General features: G+C 29.9%; 3 protein-coding genes across 4 annotated transcripts; all 3 read right to left on the reverse strand.

Annotated features, from left to right (window-relative positions):
* Positions 1-623: 623 nt before the first annotated feature.
* Positions 624-6,892, reverse strand: LOC131593492 (uncharacterized WD repeat-containing protein C2A9.03-like). 2 transcript variants are annotated; one of them, XM_058865993.1, is made up of 10 exons: positions 6,756-6,892; positions 5,548-5,715; positions 5,113-5,280; positions 3,896-3,982; positions 3,155-3,289; positions 2,868-2,978; positions 2,049-2,140; positions 1,856-1,961; positions 1,424-1,510; positions 624-1,345 (listed from the first exon to the last, which is right to left on the reverse strand). In XM_058865993.1, exons 2-10 carry the CDS (start codon positions 5,692-5,694, stop codon positions 932-934), a joined length of 1,347 nt encoding a protein of 448 aa, XP_058721976.1. In that variant the 5' UTR covers positions 5,695-5,715; positions 6,756-6,892; the 3' UTR covers positions 624-931. The 2 variants fall into 2 exon arrangements, with proteins under 2 accessions (XP_058721976.1, XP_058721977.1); XM_058865994.1 differs by lacking the exon at positions 6,756-6,892 and adding an exon at positions 6,599-6,726.
* A 7,339-nt stretch (positions 6,893-14,231) lies between these two features.
* LOC131659894 (uncharacterized WD repeat-containing protein C2A9.03-like) lies at positions 14,232-15,040 on the reverse strand. The gene is made up of 3 exons (XM_058929014.1): positions 14,924-15,040; positions 14,750-14,836; positions 14,232-14,639 (listed from the first exon to the last, which is right to left on the reverse strand). The coding sequence occupies exons 1-3, from the start codon at positions 15,038-15,040 to the stop codon at positions 14,232-14,234; spliced, it is 612 nt and encodes a 203-aa protein (XP_058784997.1).
* Positions 14,750-16,582, reverse strand: LOC131659896 (uncharacterized). The gene is made up of 7 exons (XM_058929015.1): positions 16,527-16,582; positions 16,259-16,445; positions 15,842-16,087; positions 15,603-15,737; positions 15,306-15,416; positions 14,924-15,194; positions 14,750-14,836 (listed from the first exon to the last, which is right to left on the reverse strand). Exons 1-6 carry the CDS (start codon positions 16,580-16,582, stop codon positions 15,099-15,101), a joined length of 831 nt encoding a protein of 276 aa, XP_058784998.1. The 3' UTR covers positions 14,750-14,836; positions 14,924-15,098.
* Positions 16,583-17,005: the final 423 nt, after the last annotated feature.

A 17,005-nucleotide genomic window follows, 5' to 3' on the forward strand; every position in this document is an offset into this window, starting at 1 on the left:
CTTGGCTTGGTTTTATTGGTTTCTTTTGGATTGTAGATTTTTTCTTCTTTGTGGTATATGTACATTGAATGTCTTTGTGTATAATTTTGTAATATACATTGAAAAATACTTGTGACTAAATTTGTATAATTCATAATGACTTTTTGAATGATTAATTTCTGCCAAAAAAAAATCTAATTGACCTTCTTAAAATTTTCCCTCAAATTACTTTTTTTAAAACCCAAATAACATTATTTTTTATCATTAAAAATTAAGCTTAAAACTATTTTTTATTCAAATCTCATAAATTTTTATTATTTAAAATTGGATTAAGAACCTTAAATCTACAATAATCACATACTCTTGTGTATCAACCACTTGAATTAAATTCAATGGTATGTGTACTCACTAAATTTAAATTAGTTTTTTATTTATGATAATTTCTAAAATTGATATAAGCTTGCATTTTTTTATGCATAATAAATTTAAATATTTTATCGATAAAAAAAATTAATAAGCTTATAAAACTCTAATATGTTAAATATTTATTTTATTCCAACAATTTTTGTAATATATATATCACCATGGACATAAAAACTTCACATAGAGAAACTAAATACAAAAGGCTAATAGTACTAATCAAATTCATTCTAAAATACAATATATGTTATTGCCATAGTGAGTTTTTTCAAGACAGGAAGTTACTGCATTACATAGTGATACTGATGATGATGCAGTTTCCACTTTATTTGCACCATCATCATCTTCTTCTAGCCTCCTATTACCTCGCTTTCCATACACACACCAGTATAAACACGAACACGCCCTACTATAACTACAAATTGAGGTAATTTGCAGGACACTCAATTTATACATTAACAACCTACCCCAAAAGGATACATAAAGCAAGCTGTTTGTTCAAGTGCTCCGTCGGTTATGTCACTTTATCCGACTAAAACATTAGGTCAGCGTATGAGTAATTATGACGCCGGCCATATTCGAGAAGGCTGCCATAAGTACGATCCCAGACCCCGATGAAAAGGGATTCGGTATCTGGACTGAAAGATATGCCTGATATCTCGCCGAAGAAATCGATTTCCTGTTCTTTCTCATACCCACTTTTCACGTCATATACATGGACAAAATCTGCAGGCTCGGCTATAGCCATATACTTGCCGTCAGAAGAATGTCGGATTGAACGGATAGCTCCAAGGTTTCCCTTCAACACTGCCACTGACTTGGATAGATTTCGCATGTCCCAAATCCTACAGGTTTTGTCCTGGTTTCCAGTAGCAAAGGTCACACCATCGGGATTCCATGATGATGCAAATGAAAAATCTAAGTGCCCGGATAATGGAGAAATAGTCTGCAAAATAAAGAAATTCAGATTAGCATGATTTGCAATTAGGATACAACTATTTGAAGAAGTGGTTGGTTACTCTACCTTTCCATTTTGAGAGTCCACCAACATACTTTCAGGATTGTCTCCAACAATCAAAAGTAGCTTACCATCTGGACTGAGAGAAGTATGCTGCAGCATAGCAAAAAAGGACAAAGATGAGAAAAATCGAAAATAAATAGAAAGCAAAGGAATGTCACAAAAACAGAAAGATATCGAGAACTCTAGTTAATCGCTGAAGGCCATATTGACACCCGAACTTGTTCATTATTTCATCGAATTGTTTAACATCAAGAATAAAAGTAGTCAAAGTAGGCAGGGAATAGATGACAAAGATTGCCAATGTGTAAGCAATGTTTCATAATGCAAAAAGAAATGCCAATAAAACTTCTGAAAGCACAAAATTGAAGTATTCACCTATCAATCTTAAGAGAGGGTAGGTAGCTAAAAGATTAGAATATAATCTAAGAGACTCACATTCACTGGCCAGGGAAAACGAAAATGCTTAGAGAGTTGAAACTTCTCCATATCAAAGTTTCTGATTCCACAATCATTATTTGATGCTGTGAAATGAACTGCCCCACTAAAAAGCAGGAACCAATCATATTAAACACGGGTACCTATATCCATTATTAAAATAACAACATTAAGGAGAAGGAAAATTAAATACCTAGGAGAAGCATAAATCTCAATGGCATTGGTGATAGCATTATCATCATAAGTAGTCCTTGAGCAAAAGCTGACACCAGGTCGATCTAGGTGCTGCATTTCAGTAACAAAGAAAGTGATGGAAGAATATCAGCTGATGGTTCTAAAAACAATGCTTCTCATTAATTGTTCTTATGTTCCATATGGTCTGTAAATTTTTAAAAACATTACGTGGGATATTTACAAAGCCACGAAATGATAAAATTAGGCAGATCTTCCCAAAACATGAATCTGACACATAAACCATAATCAGTACAATGATGAACTAAGCACCACAGCAAACACATTGAAGTAGGGGTGGCAAGGGAGAGTGGAAAGAGGAAAATAAGGCTCAATGCCACACTATCATCCAATTTAGACACTATATGGGATTGAGATGGACGTCTATTAGCTAAGTCATAACTTTTTTTATATGAGAGCGGTGGTAGGGAATCAGTGCAGAGACTTTTGGACTTTACAGGGATCACAAATTTAAAAAAAAAAAAGTTTTTGACGCGATTGAAGGAAAAACCAGTATCTTTACATAGACAAAAAAGTTATTTCAGTCTTTACAATATTACCTAAAAGAGTTATTCATTACCATATATAAGTCACATGTCTGCTTGCGCGTGTTGCTTATGAACTTATAAAAGTAGTGCATTGCATTCTTTAAATTATGTTAAAATGCTTCTCAGAGTGATCAGAAAGTGGATGTCCAGGATTGTAATTTATACTTACTGATCTATCCACAACAGATTTAAAAAATCGATATTCCTCAAAACACAAGCAGATTAACATTTACCTTGCAAATAAGTTCACCCTGAAATCCTCCAGCAACTAGAAGATTATCTTTTACAGCAAGTGTACTAACTTGAGTGTGTGTGAATCCTTCCAATAGACTTCCAGGATGTTTCTGACAACGAAAATTGATGGCATGGAAGATTACGAACATGATGGATAATTTTTTTCTCAAAATTAACGCAATGAACAATCAGGAGGCAAACCATTATTTAGACCTTGTGCTACATGATGGTGCAACATGCTTTAGAGGGCTATCCAATTAAAAACATTATTTAAAGGGCTATTCACCTCTGATGGTGCAACATGTCCTGAAACATTGAGTACTTCAGACCTTGTGCAAGTCAAAGAAGACCAATGTGTTACTGAGAACTGTGACATAAGGTATACATCATGCTTTGATGTAGCCCAAACCAGATTCCTCAACTGCATAAGTATCAAAAAAAGGAGGGAATATCAGTCAAACCACGCGAAATCATATCTCTTCAATGCCTATGGCATGCCAGTGCCAGGTACTGCTTAAGCTTCACATCCTATGAACAGACTGCAAATTTTGACATAATATATAATGAATCGTCAATCGCGTGTTGCAGCTGTGAAAACCTCACAGAGCTCTCTACCAAATTCAGTTACATACCACCTACTAATTCAAACCAGCAACCGCGTGTTTTAAACTGTCCACCAGATAAATGTCGTAGGCATGGATTATCTGCATTTTTTTTTAAATTTGAACCTACTCTATAATTATGAGCATTTTATCGGGTGCACATTCGGTATGGGTGAGTGATGTAGAGTCACTTCCGCCTCCCTTTGCTTTTGCAATCAATTTCAATACAAGGTGCATTAAGTACTAAGACTTTACAGACTTGACTTACAGTTTGAACCTTTGGTTTAGTATATTTCGAACAGTAATAAGCTGATCTAACTTCTAACTTTATATAAAAAGGTTAAACAGAGCCATTGTGCAGTAAAATGTCCTAGTGCATCCTTAATCCATTATAGAAACCGGAGTAGATACAAGCTACAGCTTACCTGAAAATGAAGAATTGTTGATTTTACTGATCTTGAATTTCTCCTGAACTCATAAAATGAGTATCCTTTGTCTGTACTGTTACAATCCTGTTTGTAATAGATAATAATAAACAAGTAAGCATGGTGTTATTTATATCATAGGTACCTGGTTCACAATTTTCTGCAGTACATGTGATGGTTTCGGATATGTGGCACACAACCCTCAAAGTATTAGGTACATGGTATACATAGTCAATGCACTATTTCGGTTCGCAGTACATTCTAATATACTAATCGGTACACTATGAATTAAAAATATGTAGTTAAAAACAACAGGGTAAATGATTAAAAAATAACTCAATCTATCCATAAATATGTTTTAATAGTAATGAAATAATTGATAGTTCGCATTTTCAAATAAATGAAAGTTTTAGAAATATTTTCAGTTTACGAATTATGTAAAATACATCTTTTGTAATTTAAATTAAAGTTTATATCATTTAAATTGTCAAAAAAATTCTAATTATTAAAAAATTGAGCAGTAAATAATTAGGTGTTAAGTGTTATATTGTTTAGTTGTGATTTATAATATAATAGACCAATAGCATTTTTTAATATTAAAAAATTCAATTTAATTTTAGGAACTAATTCTCTTTTGTCTAAATAATGATTTGAGTATCTATTATCTAGGCATCTGTTATCAGATTCCAACAAAAGTCATATTAAAAATGATAGTCCAATAGTCGTCAGCAAAAGAGGATATGCACCTGACGTATGTTGCTTGTCAATTATAGAGAGATAGCGCTATAGCAGTAGTCCGACATAACGAGATAGCACAATAGTCCCATATTGGAAGCTTCGAAAACATAGAGGTAAATTGAATATAAAAAGTGTAGAACAACGTTCCGGTATACAGCAAGGTACAGTGCACGTGAGGCATTGAGTGTTTCCCATTGCCAGTGCAGTATTTAAATAAAATTTTCTTTAGCCGGTTTTTATTTTACTTAGCTATTATTATGCTCAATTAAACCGGAGATCGTTTTTGCTCTCTGGTATGCGGATTCCTGCAAATTCCTCATGAAATTGTGTGAACCATATCGCAAAGGACCCATCCGCAGTTCTGTCTACTGTGGCGAATTATGTACTTATGGTTTGTATCGGTCGTAGTTATAGCCAATGACATATATGAAGAAGATTTTTCTCTGAAATATCAAAGAGAAAATGCATCAAATTGTTACCTTCCCTGACCTGTCCCCTGATTGGGGGATATTTTCATAATTCTTGTATTGCTCGAGCCTCGTTTGCCGATACCTTTCTCTGGTGATGCTAAGGCTATCCCACGGAATCCCCTGGATGTCTTGTCCTCTTCTAGCTTGAGCAGCTGTAGTGTCTACCGCTTTGCTACTCTGCCACCATAACTACAATGTTACTCGTAGAACGATAAATATAACTATATACATAATTCACATTTGCTTGATGAATTATTTATTTAATTAGAAGGAGGGTTAGTCGACGCCCCTATAAATGGAAAATGAGTTATTATTGTACAATAAAACATCATCATATTCATGACACCTCCTAAATAAAAAATGAGTTATTGTACAATAAAACATCATCATGTACATACATCATATTCATAACAGTAAAAATGTAAGAAACAGCATACTACGAACCGAGTAATCATATTCATCAACATCAGAGTCGACGTCACCTCCCTCTCTATTAATAGATTCACCATCAATATCGATATCCTCTTCTACATCATCCATTTCATATTCATCCGCAAAATATTCAGCATCACCCCCTTGGCGATGAGACATGTTTTTGACCCTCGAGGATAACTACGTTAATGATGAAAAAACAAGCAAGGTAAACATTACACAATGTCATAATAAGTAACAACCATGTTTCCGCAATTTCAAAACCGAAATAATAAAATCACAATTGGCGCATTAAGTGGGATCTGCTACATGAATCAACTTTTGTCATAATATTCTATCCAGACCATATTTCACTAATTACTAAACCATAATTATAAAATCATCGTTGGCGCGTTTTAGCTTTTTTTTCTTATTATACAACACTATAACCAACATGTTTCACAAACTGCAAAACCATAGAAAAATCATGATTCACATGTTACCTAAATAGTTATGAAACTATGAAGCCCAGACACCGTAAACACGACACCGAGACTGACACCGATAATTTTTAAAAAATTAATAAATTAAACGTAATCACAACTGTCCATAAATAGTTATGAAACTATGAAGCCCAGACACCGTAAACACGACACCGACACTGACACCGATAATTTTTAAAAAATTAATAAATTAATCGTAATCACAATTGTCCATAAATAGTTATGAAACTATGAAGCCCAGACACCGTAAACACGACACCGACACTAACACCGCTAATAAATTTAAAAAATTAATAAATTAAACGTAATTACAATTGTCCAGACACAGACACGCATTTTTTTCAGAAAAGTCGGTGCTACGTAGCTACGAACCCTAAGAAAATAAAACATAAATAGAAATTAAAAATAATTACTTAAAACAACCGATAAATTAGGGTTTCACCATAACATATCCTCCAAAATAACACAATTGCATATAAAAAAATAAAAACTAAAAAACTAAACAATTTTATCAAATTCATCTGGAATTTCAATTCCATAACCTATATACAACACAGAAATTAGGGTTCCAGGAAAATAACCTATGAAATGATAAAAAAAAATCACGAGCAGAATTTTGATTAACGATAATAATTTCTGAAATTCATCAAGAATTTGAAGTTAATTTGATGAAAATTTATAGATCTGGAAGAGAGAAAAATTGAAAGGAAAATCGAAAATTGAGAATATGATGCGAACCTTTGTTTGTTTATCAGAAGGAGCTTCTTCGATCTAATAATTTCCGAAATGCTACAAATTAACAAATGAATATATATAAATATGATGATGATGAATTATTTCTCTTTTTAATTATTTTATTTTATTTTTTAACGGTTTGTGTCTTGAGACAAAAATGACAAATCTATTGTTCACTAAATTCAATAAATAGAATTTTTTTTAATATTCAGTAAATAATTTTTAACTACATGTTCTAAAAAATTTACACTCTAAATTAGGAAAAAATAATATATAACATGAAAAATGAATTATTTTTATTGAATGACTCTATAAAAATAATTTACACTCTAAATTTAAATTATGTTTATATAATCTATGAATAATCTAAGTTATGATGAAAGATTACAAAAGTTAATTGGAAACATAAATCTATGATTAAGATGTTATTAGGAAAAAATAAGATAGATAAAATCTAGTATCTTTAAAGAGAGGGATTTTTATCCTCTTATCATTAATAATTAAAATAAGAGTTCAATGGACTTCACTAATAATTTTAAAATTTAATTGAAATACACTTATGTGGAAAGAATTTATAGTGTGTCAATTTAATTATAATTATTGGTTAGTTTAAAATGTTTGATTTTTATTTTAATTTTTTTAAATAATACAATTGAATGGTTATAATGTATTAATGATGTAAAATTTTTAACGACAATACATAACAACTAAATTCATAATTTTACTCTCTCGTTCAATAAAAATCCATCATTCAACTATGACGTACGATTAACTTTAAAATTTTAATCTAATTTAATAGAATATACGATGATTATTGTTTGACAATTTAATAACTTGTACATATCATATTTTCTCTTAAACTAAACATCTAAGACTAAAAAAAAGGCTATTTTTCTTATTTGTTTCATTTTCTTACAATGAAACATAATTTTAAAAATAATGTCAATCAATATTTTACTTTATTCTCCACCATCATATTTGTTTATCTTTATTGAAATAAGAGAGAGAATGAGAGACATTTAAATAAATAATAGTGACATTTACAACTTTTATATAGTGAGATTTACAACTTCTTGAATTAATTACATAAGGAATATGCTACGGTAAATTTTATTCTATTTTAGATAGAATAAAGAATATTATTTTTTAACACTCCCCCTCAAGTTGGATCATATATGGCATATGAGTTAAGATTGTTACAAATGTAATCCACTCGAGGACCTTTAAAAGATTTAGTGAACATATCAGTCAATCAGTCTTCAAATTCGACCAACTTTGTGATGATTTCTCTTTAAAGTACTTTATCTCTTACATAATGACAAACTAGTTCTATGTGTTTAGTTTATTCATGGAAAATTGAATTAGATGCAATATGGAGTGTCGTTTAATTGTCGCATATGAGTTTTTTGGCATGAAGATCTCCCAACTTAAGCATGCAAAGTTCAATTGCAAAATGGTTAATAACACAGTCAGTTGTTAACCCAGTTCAGTGTAACAATTCCTAATTTGGGGGCTACCAATTCAGGAATGAAATCCACTATTAGTAATATCAATTCAAAGCTAAATAATATCAGTTTATAACTTCTCACTTAATCACTACCCAGTTTAACTTCTACCTTGAAATCAACATCTAGATATGAGAAATCGACATCTCACTTTCAATCACCTCAGTGATAAACAAGCAGTCTCAATCCCATTTACTATTTCAAAATAAGTCACAATCTCAGTGACAAAACTAATCACAAACTAGTGACAAAAAGAAGATTACACTTCCAGTACAATATACTTAGTCTTGCTTCAAAGCTTCAACTGAGAACAATACTCAACTCTATGCTTAAAAGCTTAAAGAATGAGAACAGCAACTTGACAAATAGTCAAGTAACAATCAGTCTACCATATCGTATTAAAAGATATGTGGGTGACTTAAAACACAAGAGACTCTCAAAACCTAAGACTTCTAACATTCCCCTAATTTTACAATTTTGAAAGACTTGATTACATTAGGTCTAGGGTTCTCTTTAAATATTACTCAGTAGTCATTGGGCTTTGAACTTTTTACCCAAATATTACCTGATCCACAAGCTGAGAGCTGCAACAATTCTACAGAAAATATTTTTAAATCTTGGAACAAATCTTCAAGTTTCATAAGTTATCTCAATGTCCAATTTTAGAAACTTTTATTCTATTGGAGATTTGATTCACTTGTTCCATATTAAATCTTCTTAACCTGCGAATATGATTGAGATATATCTGAAAGAAATATCACAATATCAAATCAAATCTGTCAAGATTTAAAATAGTCTGTATTGATGTTCTGGTTCAGCATGTTACAACATTTGTCAAAACAACTGTCTTAAATGTAAGCTCAAACTTGGTTGTATCAGTATGATCAAGATGTTACCACATCTTGTTCAGCATCTGTCAAGAACTGTATTTTAGCAAAATTGTTGTCAATACTAAAACCATGGAACTAACAATTTGTTTTTACCTAGATGTTATGGTTCAACATGGTACAACATTTGTCTTAAATGTAAGCTCAAACTTGGTTGTATCAGTATGATCAAGATGTTACGACATCTTATTCAACATTTGTCAAGAACTATATTTTAGCAAAATTGTTGTCAATCCTAAAACCATGAAACTAACAATTTGGTTTTACCTAGACTGAGGTCATGAACAAAGCATGTGCAACCAAAGATGCATAGAGGAAGGAGGTAGAGATCCTATTGCATGTTTAAGATAGACTACGGAACTTGGTCTTGAAACAATACAATGGATCAATCAGGTAAAGCACAGTGAAAAATTACCTCTCACCAAACTCTAGATACCATATTAAAATAAGTAAGAATGAGAGACATTTGAATAAAATCGAGTGTTTGAATATCACTACAAAGGTTGTACTATATAGTGAGATTTATAGTTTATTGAATTAATTACATAAGAAATATATTACAGTATAATCTATTTTATTTTAGATAGGATAAGAAATATTCTATATACGAATATTAATTCTTAACCATCTTTAGTTTTTTCAATGTTTCTAAATGCTCTTTTTATTTATTTTATTTTATGAGTGGTAGGAAAAGTAACAAAAATAACATATGTGTCTTTTATAATTGTGGTGATATATATACTTATTAAATAGAGTTTTTGTTATTTATTAAATTAAAAAAAATTTATTCAAATAGTTTAGTAGCTAGAATTTATTTTTAAAATTAAACAAATGGAATGTCGATCTTTGCATCAATATTTCTGCACGGCTATCAATTAAATTACCTTAACAAAATTATCAAATAAATTTTATTAGACGAATCTATTTTACTTTTCGTTTAAATTCAAATAATATTTTGTTCTATTTCATGATTTTCTCATAAGAATGATATTAAAAAAAATACAAAGAGTACTCTAACTCAATTCAAATAATTTTACAAGTCTTTAATTTATGATTACAATGCTAATATAAAACAAACATATTGAAAAGAGTCTCTAATTTTTCTTATGACCAAATATTATAATATTATTTTTGAAGTTATTTATCATTTTAGAGTCTATTTTATTCATAAATAAATTGACGAGGAGAGATTTTTATTGAGAATGAAATAGATGGAAGACTGGAAGAGGAAGAGAGATTTTAATGAGAAAAAAAAATTGTAAAATTAAATTTTACACAATTGTCGTATTTAAGATCAAATGAAATAAAATGGTATTTAAATTCAAATATGAAATAACTTTAGTTACTTTCTTTTCATATGTGCCCTCTAAATAATTGAATCACATATCTCAAGTTTAAAATCATAACCTCTTTAATTTTCTTCCAACCAAACACATATGAAAAGTATTTCAATATAGAGAAAGGAAAAGAAATGGAGGAAAAGGAGAATATCTTTTTTCTAATGTCTTGTCAGATAAATGATGTGAGATATTTTAATAGAAAGAAAATACAAAATTATATTTTTATTATTAAGATATCATTAAATATAAAAATATTTAAATCCAAATAATATAAATATGGTCTCATTTTGGAGGAAAGCTAAAATTGACCTTTTCTAGAGATTTTGATATCATTCTATATGGTCCTCTCTTAATAATTGACTCAAATATTTTAAATTAAAAATAATTTGTCTTTTGTTTATTTTTTATAATAACAAAATTTATGTGATTTAAGTTTTAGAGAGTTACTTGTCAGAATAGTTCATAAAACATTTATAAATATATTTTTAAATTTCTTTTAAATAGTTTCTTATTTTGATAATGAGATTTGAACTTACATTGTGGGAGAATATGAAATTTTTTATCGGGAGTAACGAATGATTACAAAGGAAAGTGTCAATATTAGGTCAAAGGTCTGCCCAAATAAATGAGAGAAACACTAAATATTCATAAAATATTCTTAAGGCGTTGGGTATATAAGTTCTATCACTTATAAAATATTCAATCTTCACTTTTCCAAGCAATGTGATTTACAACTCACACTTGTTTCTCAATAATCTCCCCTTTAAGTGTGAGTTTATTTACTATGCCCCTCTCAAGCGGAAACTTTTTCATTCACATACATTTGTATCGTCTTTGACACCCTTAATACTTTAATGGGACAAATGTCGTCTGACCACCACCATGTTAGGAAGACTTTTAATACAAGGAGTTGGTTCCTTATTCGAACCATTGACTCTAATACCACTGGTGGTCATCGTGAGGGGAATAATCCACATTTGGTCAAAGACTCGCCTAACCTAGTGAGAAAGATATCATATATTCTTTAAAAACCTTAAGACATTAGGTATATGGACCCTCTCACTTACAAAGTGTTCAACCTCCACTTTTTCAAGCAACGTGAAACTTCTAACTCACATTTGTTTCTCAATAATCTCTCTTTGCTCAACCATAAATTTGAACGAAAAAATTGCAAACCTTTCAAGCACAATTTTTGGACAAATAAATTGTAAACCGTATCAACTACAATTTTTGGACGGAAAAATTACAAATTCTCTCGACTGCAGTTTTTGGACAAAAAATTGCAAACACTATTAACTAAAATTTTGAACGAAAATTTTGCAAACTCTCTAAATGATAACTTTTGAACGGAAAAATTGTAATGTCTCTCAACCACAACTTTTGGACAGAAAAATTGCAAACTCTCTCAACCATAATATTTTAACAGAAAATTTGCAAACCCTCTCAACTACAATTTTTGGATTGAAAAATAACAAACGCTCTCAACTACAATTTTTGGATGAAAAAATTACAAACTCTCTCAACTATACTATAATTTTTAGACAGAAAATTTACAAACGTTCTCAATCACAATTTTTAGACAGAAAAATTGCAAACTCTTTCAATCATAATTTGTAGGTGGAAAAATTATAAATCCTCGCAACCATAATTTTTAAACGAAAAAATTACAAATTCTCTCTAAACCCTCATATGACACACAACTACCCAAATTAAATTAAACTTAATGAACTTGCCCTAATAATTTTAAAGTGTCGTCCAAAAAATATTATCATTCTACCGTGTCATATCACTAACTTAAAATTTTTTTATCTAATTGAACAAAATACACGATAATCATTAGTTGACAAATTACATGGTTTGTTAGTGTATATTCTATTTTCTTTGTTAGTGCATATTTTACTTTTTTTCTCAAACTAAACATCTAAAATTAAAAAAAAAATATCCATTTTTTCTTAGTTGTTTCATTTTCTTCCAATTAAACACATTTAAAAATAAGGGTTAAATAAATTTTAGGTCCCTCAAAATATTTCAAATTTCATTTTTAGTCCCTCTAAATTTTTCATTCACACTTTTGGTTCCTTCTGCTAACGACCGTTAACAGAGTTGACATGACAGTGTCACCTTTCAAATATGTTGACGTGATATGCCACGTGGCTAAAGTCAATATAATACTTGAGCCCATAAAAATTTCATACCTAATCTTTAGCTAAATTTCTGATTTAAAAAATACAATTTGTTCTGAAAAATTGAACCTTTTAAAATTTAAAGCCTCCCAAAATTTAAGACCTTATGTTATAACACTTCCTACGCTTGCACATGAAAAGAATTTTAAAATTTAGTGAAAGCAAAAGGAATGGAGAAAAAGACAATTGTATTTTTTAAATGTTTTGTACGATAGATGATTTGAGATAATTTCATGAAGAGAAAATACAAAATTAATTTTTTATTATAATTGTGGCACTTAAAGATGTTATTGAATATAATATTTAAGTCCAGATAATAAAATTATGGTCTTATTTTGGAGGAAAGCTAAAATTTGTTTTTTTTTTTTATAGATTTTGATTTTATTCTTTATGGTCCCCTCTTAATAATTAACTCAAGTATCCTACATTTAAAATAGTTTATCTTCTCTCTCGTTACTTTTGTTTTTTCATATGGCTTTTACATATTTTTTAATGAATAAATGAGATGTTGCGGATTTCTACATGCAATTTTATATTTGATGTCTTTGTACAATTTTTAATTGAGATGATTTAATAGACTGTTTTGTTTATTTTTCATATAACAAACTTTATAAGATTTAAGTTTTAGAGACTCCCTTATGATCTTTGAGTCGTAATATATGGGTCCGTTTGTTTTGACTTTTTTTAAATTAATTTTTATAGTGTTACATAATTTTGCGTACAATTTTTATAAAAAAACTTTTTATAAAAGTTTCAAATAAAAATTTGGTTTGAATAGTTATTCTTAAAATGTGATTTTAGGTATTTTATCTATTTATGAAAAAAAATTAGATATCAAAATTTTAAAAAATCACTTAATTTTGAAGATATTTCAAATAGATTTTTATAAAAATCATTTTTGAAATACAACTTTTTGAAAAAATTGCGATTTTGACTAGGTTTTGATCTTCAATAATGTATCTTTATGTTATAGAATATCAAAATTAGTGTTTGATTTAAAAAAAAAAACGAATATAAAAAAACTTATAATATTTTGAAAAATAATTTTGTAAAATCTATTTTAAAAAATAAATAAAAAACCATTTTTTTATAGATGAAACAAACCGATGTTATATCTCAAAATTCATAAAACACTTAAAAATAATTTTATTAATTTTGCACGAAAGAGTTTCTCATTTTGAGAACGAAAGTTAAACTCACGTATTTGCAGAACAAAAAATAATTTCTTACTAACAGAACCAATCAATCCCATCATTAGATCATAACCATATAAATAATGTCATTTTAATATTTTTAAATGCTTCATGTTGTCACCAACTAAATAATATGTCTTGTCTTTTTAATATTTGTATCTTGGAGGTGTTTTGAATCTGTTGATTAGTGTTTATATTAGAATGTGCTTTTTTAGTCTTTTTAATAATGCTAGCTGCTCTCTTTGCTACAAATCAACACTGATATCATGTTAAGAAACATGGTGCCTCGCATGTCACAATGCAACAATAGGACAATCTAAACATACAACACTAAGTCGCAAGATAACACGACAATCCAAACATACACTAAATCAGTCTTCTTCACATTTTACATTTTGATTCCAACCATATTCAAGGAGGCTAGCATACACACGATCCCAAACTCCAATAAAAAGAGATTCAGTGTCTGGACTAAATGAAATACCTGATATCTCACCAAAGAAGTCAATTTCTTGTTCCATCTCATACCCGTTTTTCACGTCATATACATGCACAAAATCTGCAGGCTCAGCCATAGCCATATACCGACCATCAGAAGTATACCTGATTGAACGAACGGCTCCAAGGTTTCCCTTCAGCACTTCTACTGATTTAGACAGATTTCGTATGTCCCAAATTCTACATGTTTTGTCTTGGTTCCCAGTAGCAAAGGTCACGCCGTCAGGATTCCATGCCGATGCAAATGAAAAATCTAAATGTCCGGATAACGCAGTAACAGTCTGCAAAAAAAGAGTTCGGGGATTAGATACTTTTTCATCATAGATATCTTAGGATATAAGTAATAGAAGCATTGTTTGGTTGCTTGACCGAAAAGGAATATGAATTCTACCTTTCCATTTTGTGAATCCACCAACATACTTTCGGGATTGTCTCCAACAACTAGAAGTAACTTACCATCTGGACTGATAGAAGTATGCTGCAACATAGCACAAAAAGGTAATCGGTTATCAATATTACGAGGGTGTAGGAAATTTAAGACGAGAACAAAATCTAAGAGACTCACATTTACTGGCCAGGGAAAAGAAAAATGCTTTGAAAGTTGAAATTTCTCCACGTCAAAGTCTCTGATTCCACAATCATTATTTGATACCGTAAAATGAACCGCGCCACTAAAAATCATAAAACAAGTAAATTAAGGATGTTACATATAAATGTTATAAGCAAGTACATTAAAGATGTTACCTAGGAGAAGCATAAATCTCAATGGCATTGATGACTGCATTTTCATCATAAGAAGTCCTTGTGCAAAAGCTAACACCAGGTTGATCTAGGTGCTGCATTTTCAGTAACAAAGAAAGCGATAAAAATAGAATAGTTAGCAATTCTATTCACTATAAATTACAGAAATATGTAATTATGTATACCCGAGCAAGTTAACCATTTACCTTACAAATGAGTTCGCCCTGAAACCCGCCGAGAATTAGAAGATTATCTTTAACTGCAAGTGTAGTGACTTTTGTTTGTGTGAGTCCCTCTGATACACCTCCAAAATGATTCTTCAATGAAAATTGATAACATCAAAATTAGACTCAAATTAGTAACTTGTAACACAAGTCATACAGAAAACCAATTATTAAAAATAAGGGGAGTTTGTGTTACGAGTTATTGGTCTCAATAATCAGAAACTATCAGAAGTCCGTGCTATCGAATTCAAAAGTATTATTTTTAAAAAAGACATTCACCTTGAATGGTGCGACATGTCCCGAAACATTGAGTACTTCAGAAGTTGTGCAAGTTAAAGAAGACCAATGCATAACTGAGAAATTCGACGTAAAGTATGCATCATTCTTTGAGGTAGCCCAAACCAAATTCCTTAACTGCATAACCATAAGAAAGATTATATTCTCATGGACTACCATTCTAATGAAGCCTTAGACGATTATAGAAACCCAGAAAAAGAAAAAAGAATAATACAACATACCTGAAAATGAAGAATTGTTGGTTTTACTGATCTCGAGTTTCTTCTAAACTCATAAAATGAGTATCCTTTTTTTGTTACCATCCCTAATATGTCTTCTGAATGTGGAATATTTTCATAGTTATTGTATCGTTCTAGCCGAGTTTGTCGATAAATTTCTCTAGTGACATTAATTTTGTCCCAAGAAATCCCTTGGATGTCTTTTCCTTTTTTAGCTTGAGCAGCTGTAGTATCCAACAATTTTCTATTCTGCAAAAATAACTGCAATATTACTCATAGAAAAGTATATATAACTTGTCTGAATCGACTTTTCTAATTGAAGACGTATCTAATATACGACACAATAGCAACATCATTAGCATCATATTAATTCATAAACAAAAAAATTTGTCAAAACATACTAAGAAATATGTTACTTACCGAGAAATCGTCTTCATCATAATCAAAATAGTATTTTTCTCTATTAATAGATTGAATATCCATATCATCTTCTACATCTTTCATTATGTTTTCTTCCCTCAAATGTTCAACATCATCTCCTTTTTGATGAGGCATGTTTTGATTAATTAGAAGAGCTTCTGTTTGTTGGAAGGAATTGTTTTGATTTCTTTTGAGATATATGAATAAATTAATGCTACGATAGAACTATATGGACATTTATTTTGTGTGATGAGAAATTAGGAGTAACCTGGAGACATTCTTTAAAATCTTAAAATAGTAAATTTCTCTTGAAAATCTGCGCATTTATGTGAAATGCTTAAAGGGAGCATCTGAGACACTCGTTAGCAAGATCCTTAATCTTTATTATATACATCTTATAATTGTTATTTTATGAATAGTTGTTTTTGAGGGCTCCACAAGCCATTATTGTTTTGAATATTAAAACATCTTTAATTACCTATTATCTTCATTATAACTCATAAGAAACTTCCTAAATCAATTCTTCCGAACTCTAAGTCAACTAATCTCAAATCTATACTATTTATATTTTTATATTTGTATATATAAAATATTTCATAAAATATTTAATATTTAATTAATGCAATGAGGTGTATATTTTATTTATAATCCAATTTTTGTAGAGTTATTCATATAAACGGTTTTATTCAAATGTGTCTCGTTCTCTCGCATTTTAACATAGAATTTAGAGGCTACAATTTTTGCTTA

The sequence above is a fragment of the Vicia villosa genome, linkage group LG3 (genome assembly GCF_029867415.1).
Source record: "Vicia villosa cultivar HV-30 ecotype Madison, WI linkage group LG3, Vvil1.0, whole genome shotgun sequence".
NCBI lineage: Eukaryota > Viridiplantae > Streptophyta > Magnoliopsida > Fabales > Fabaceae > Vicia > Vicia villosa.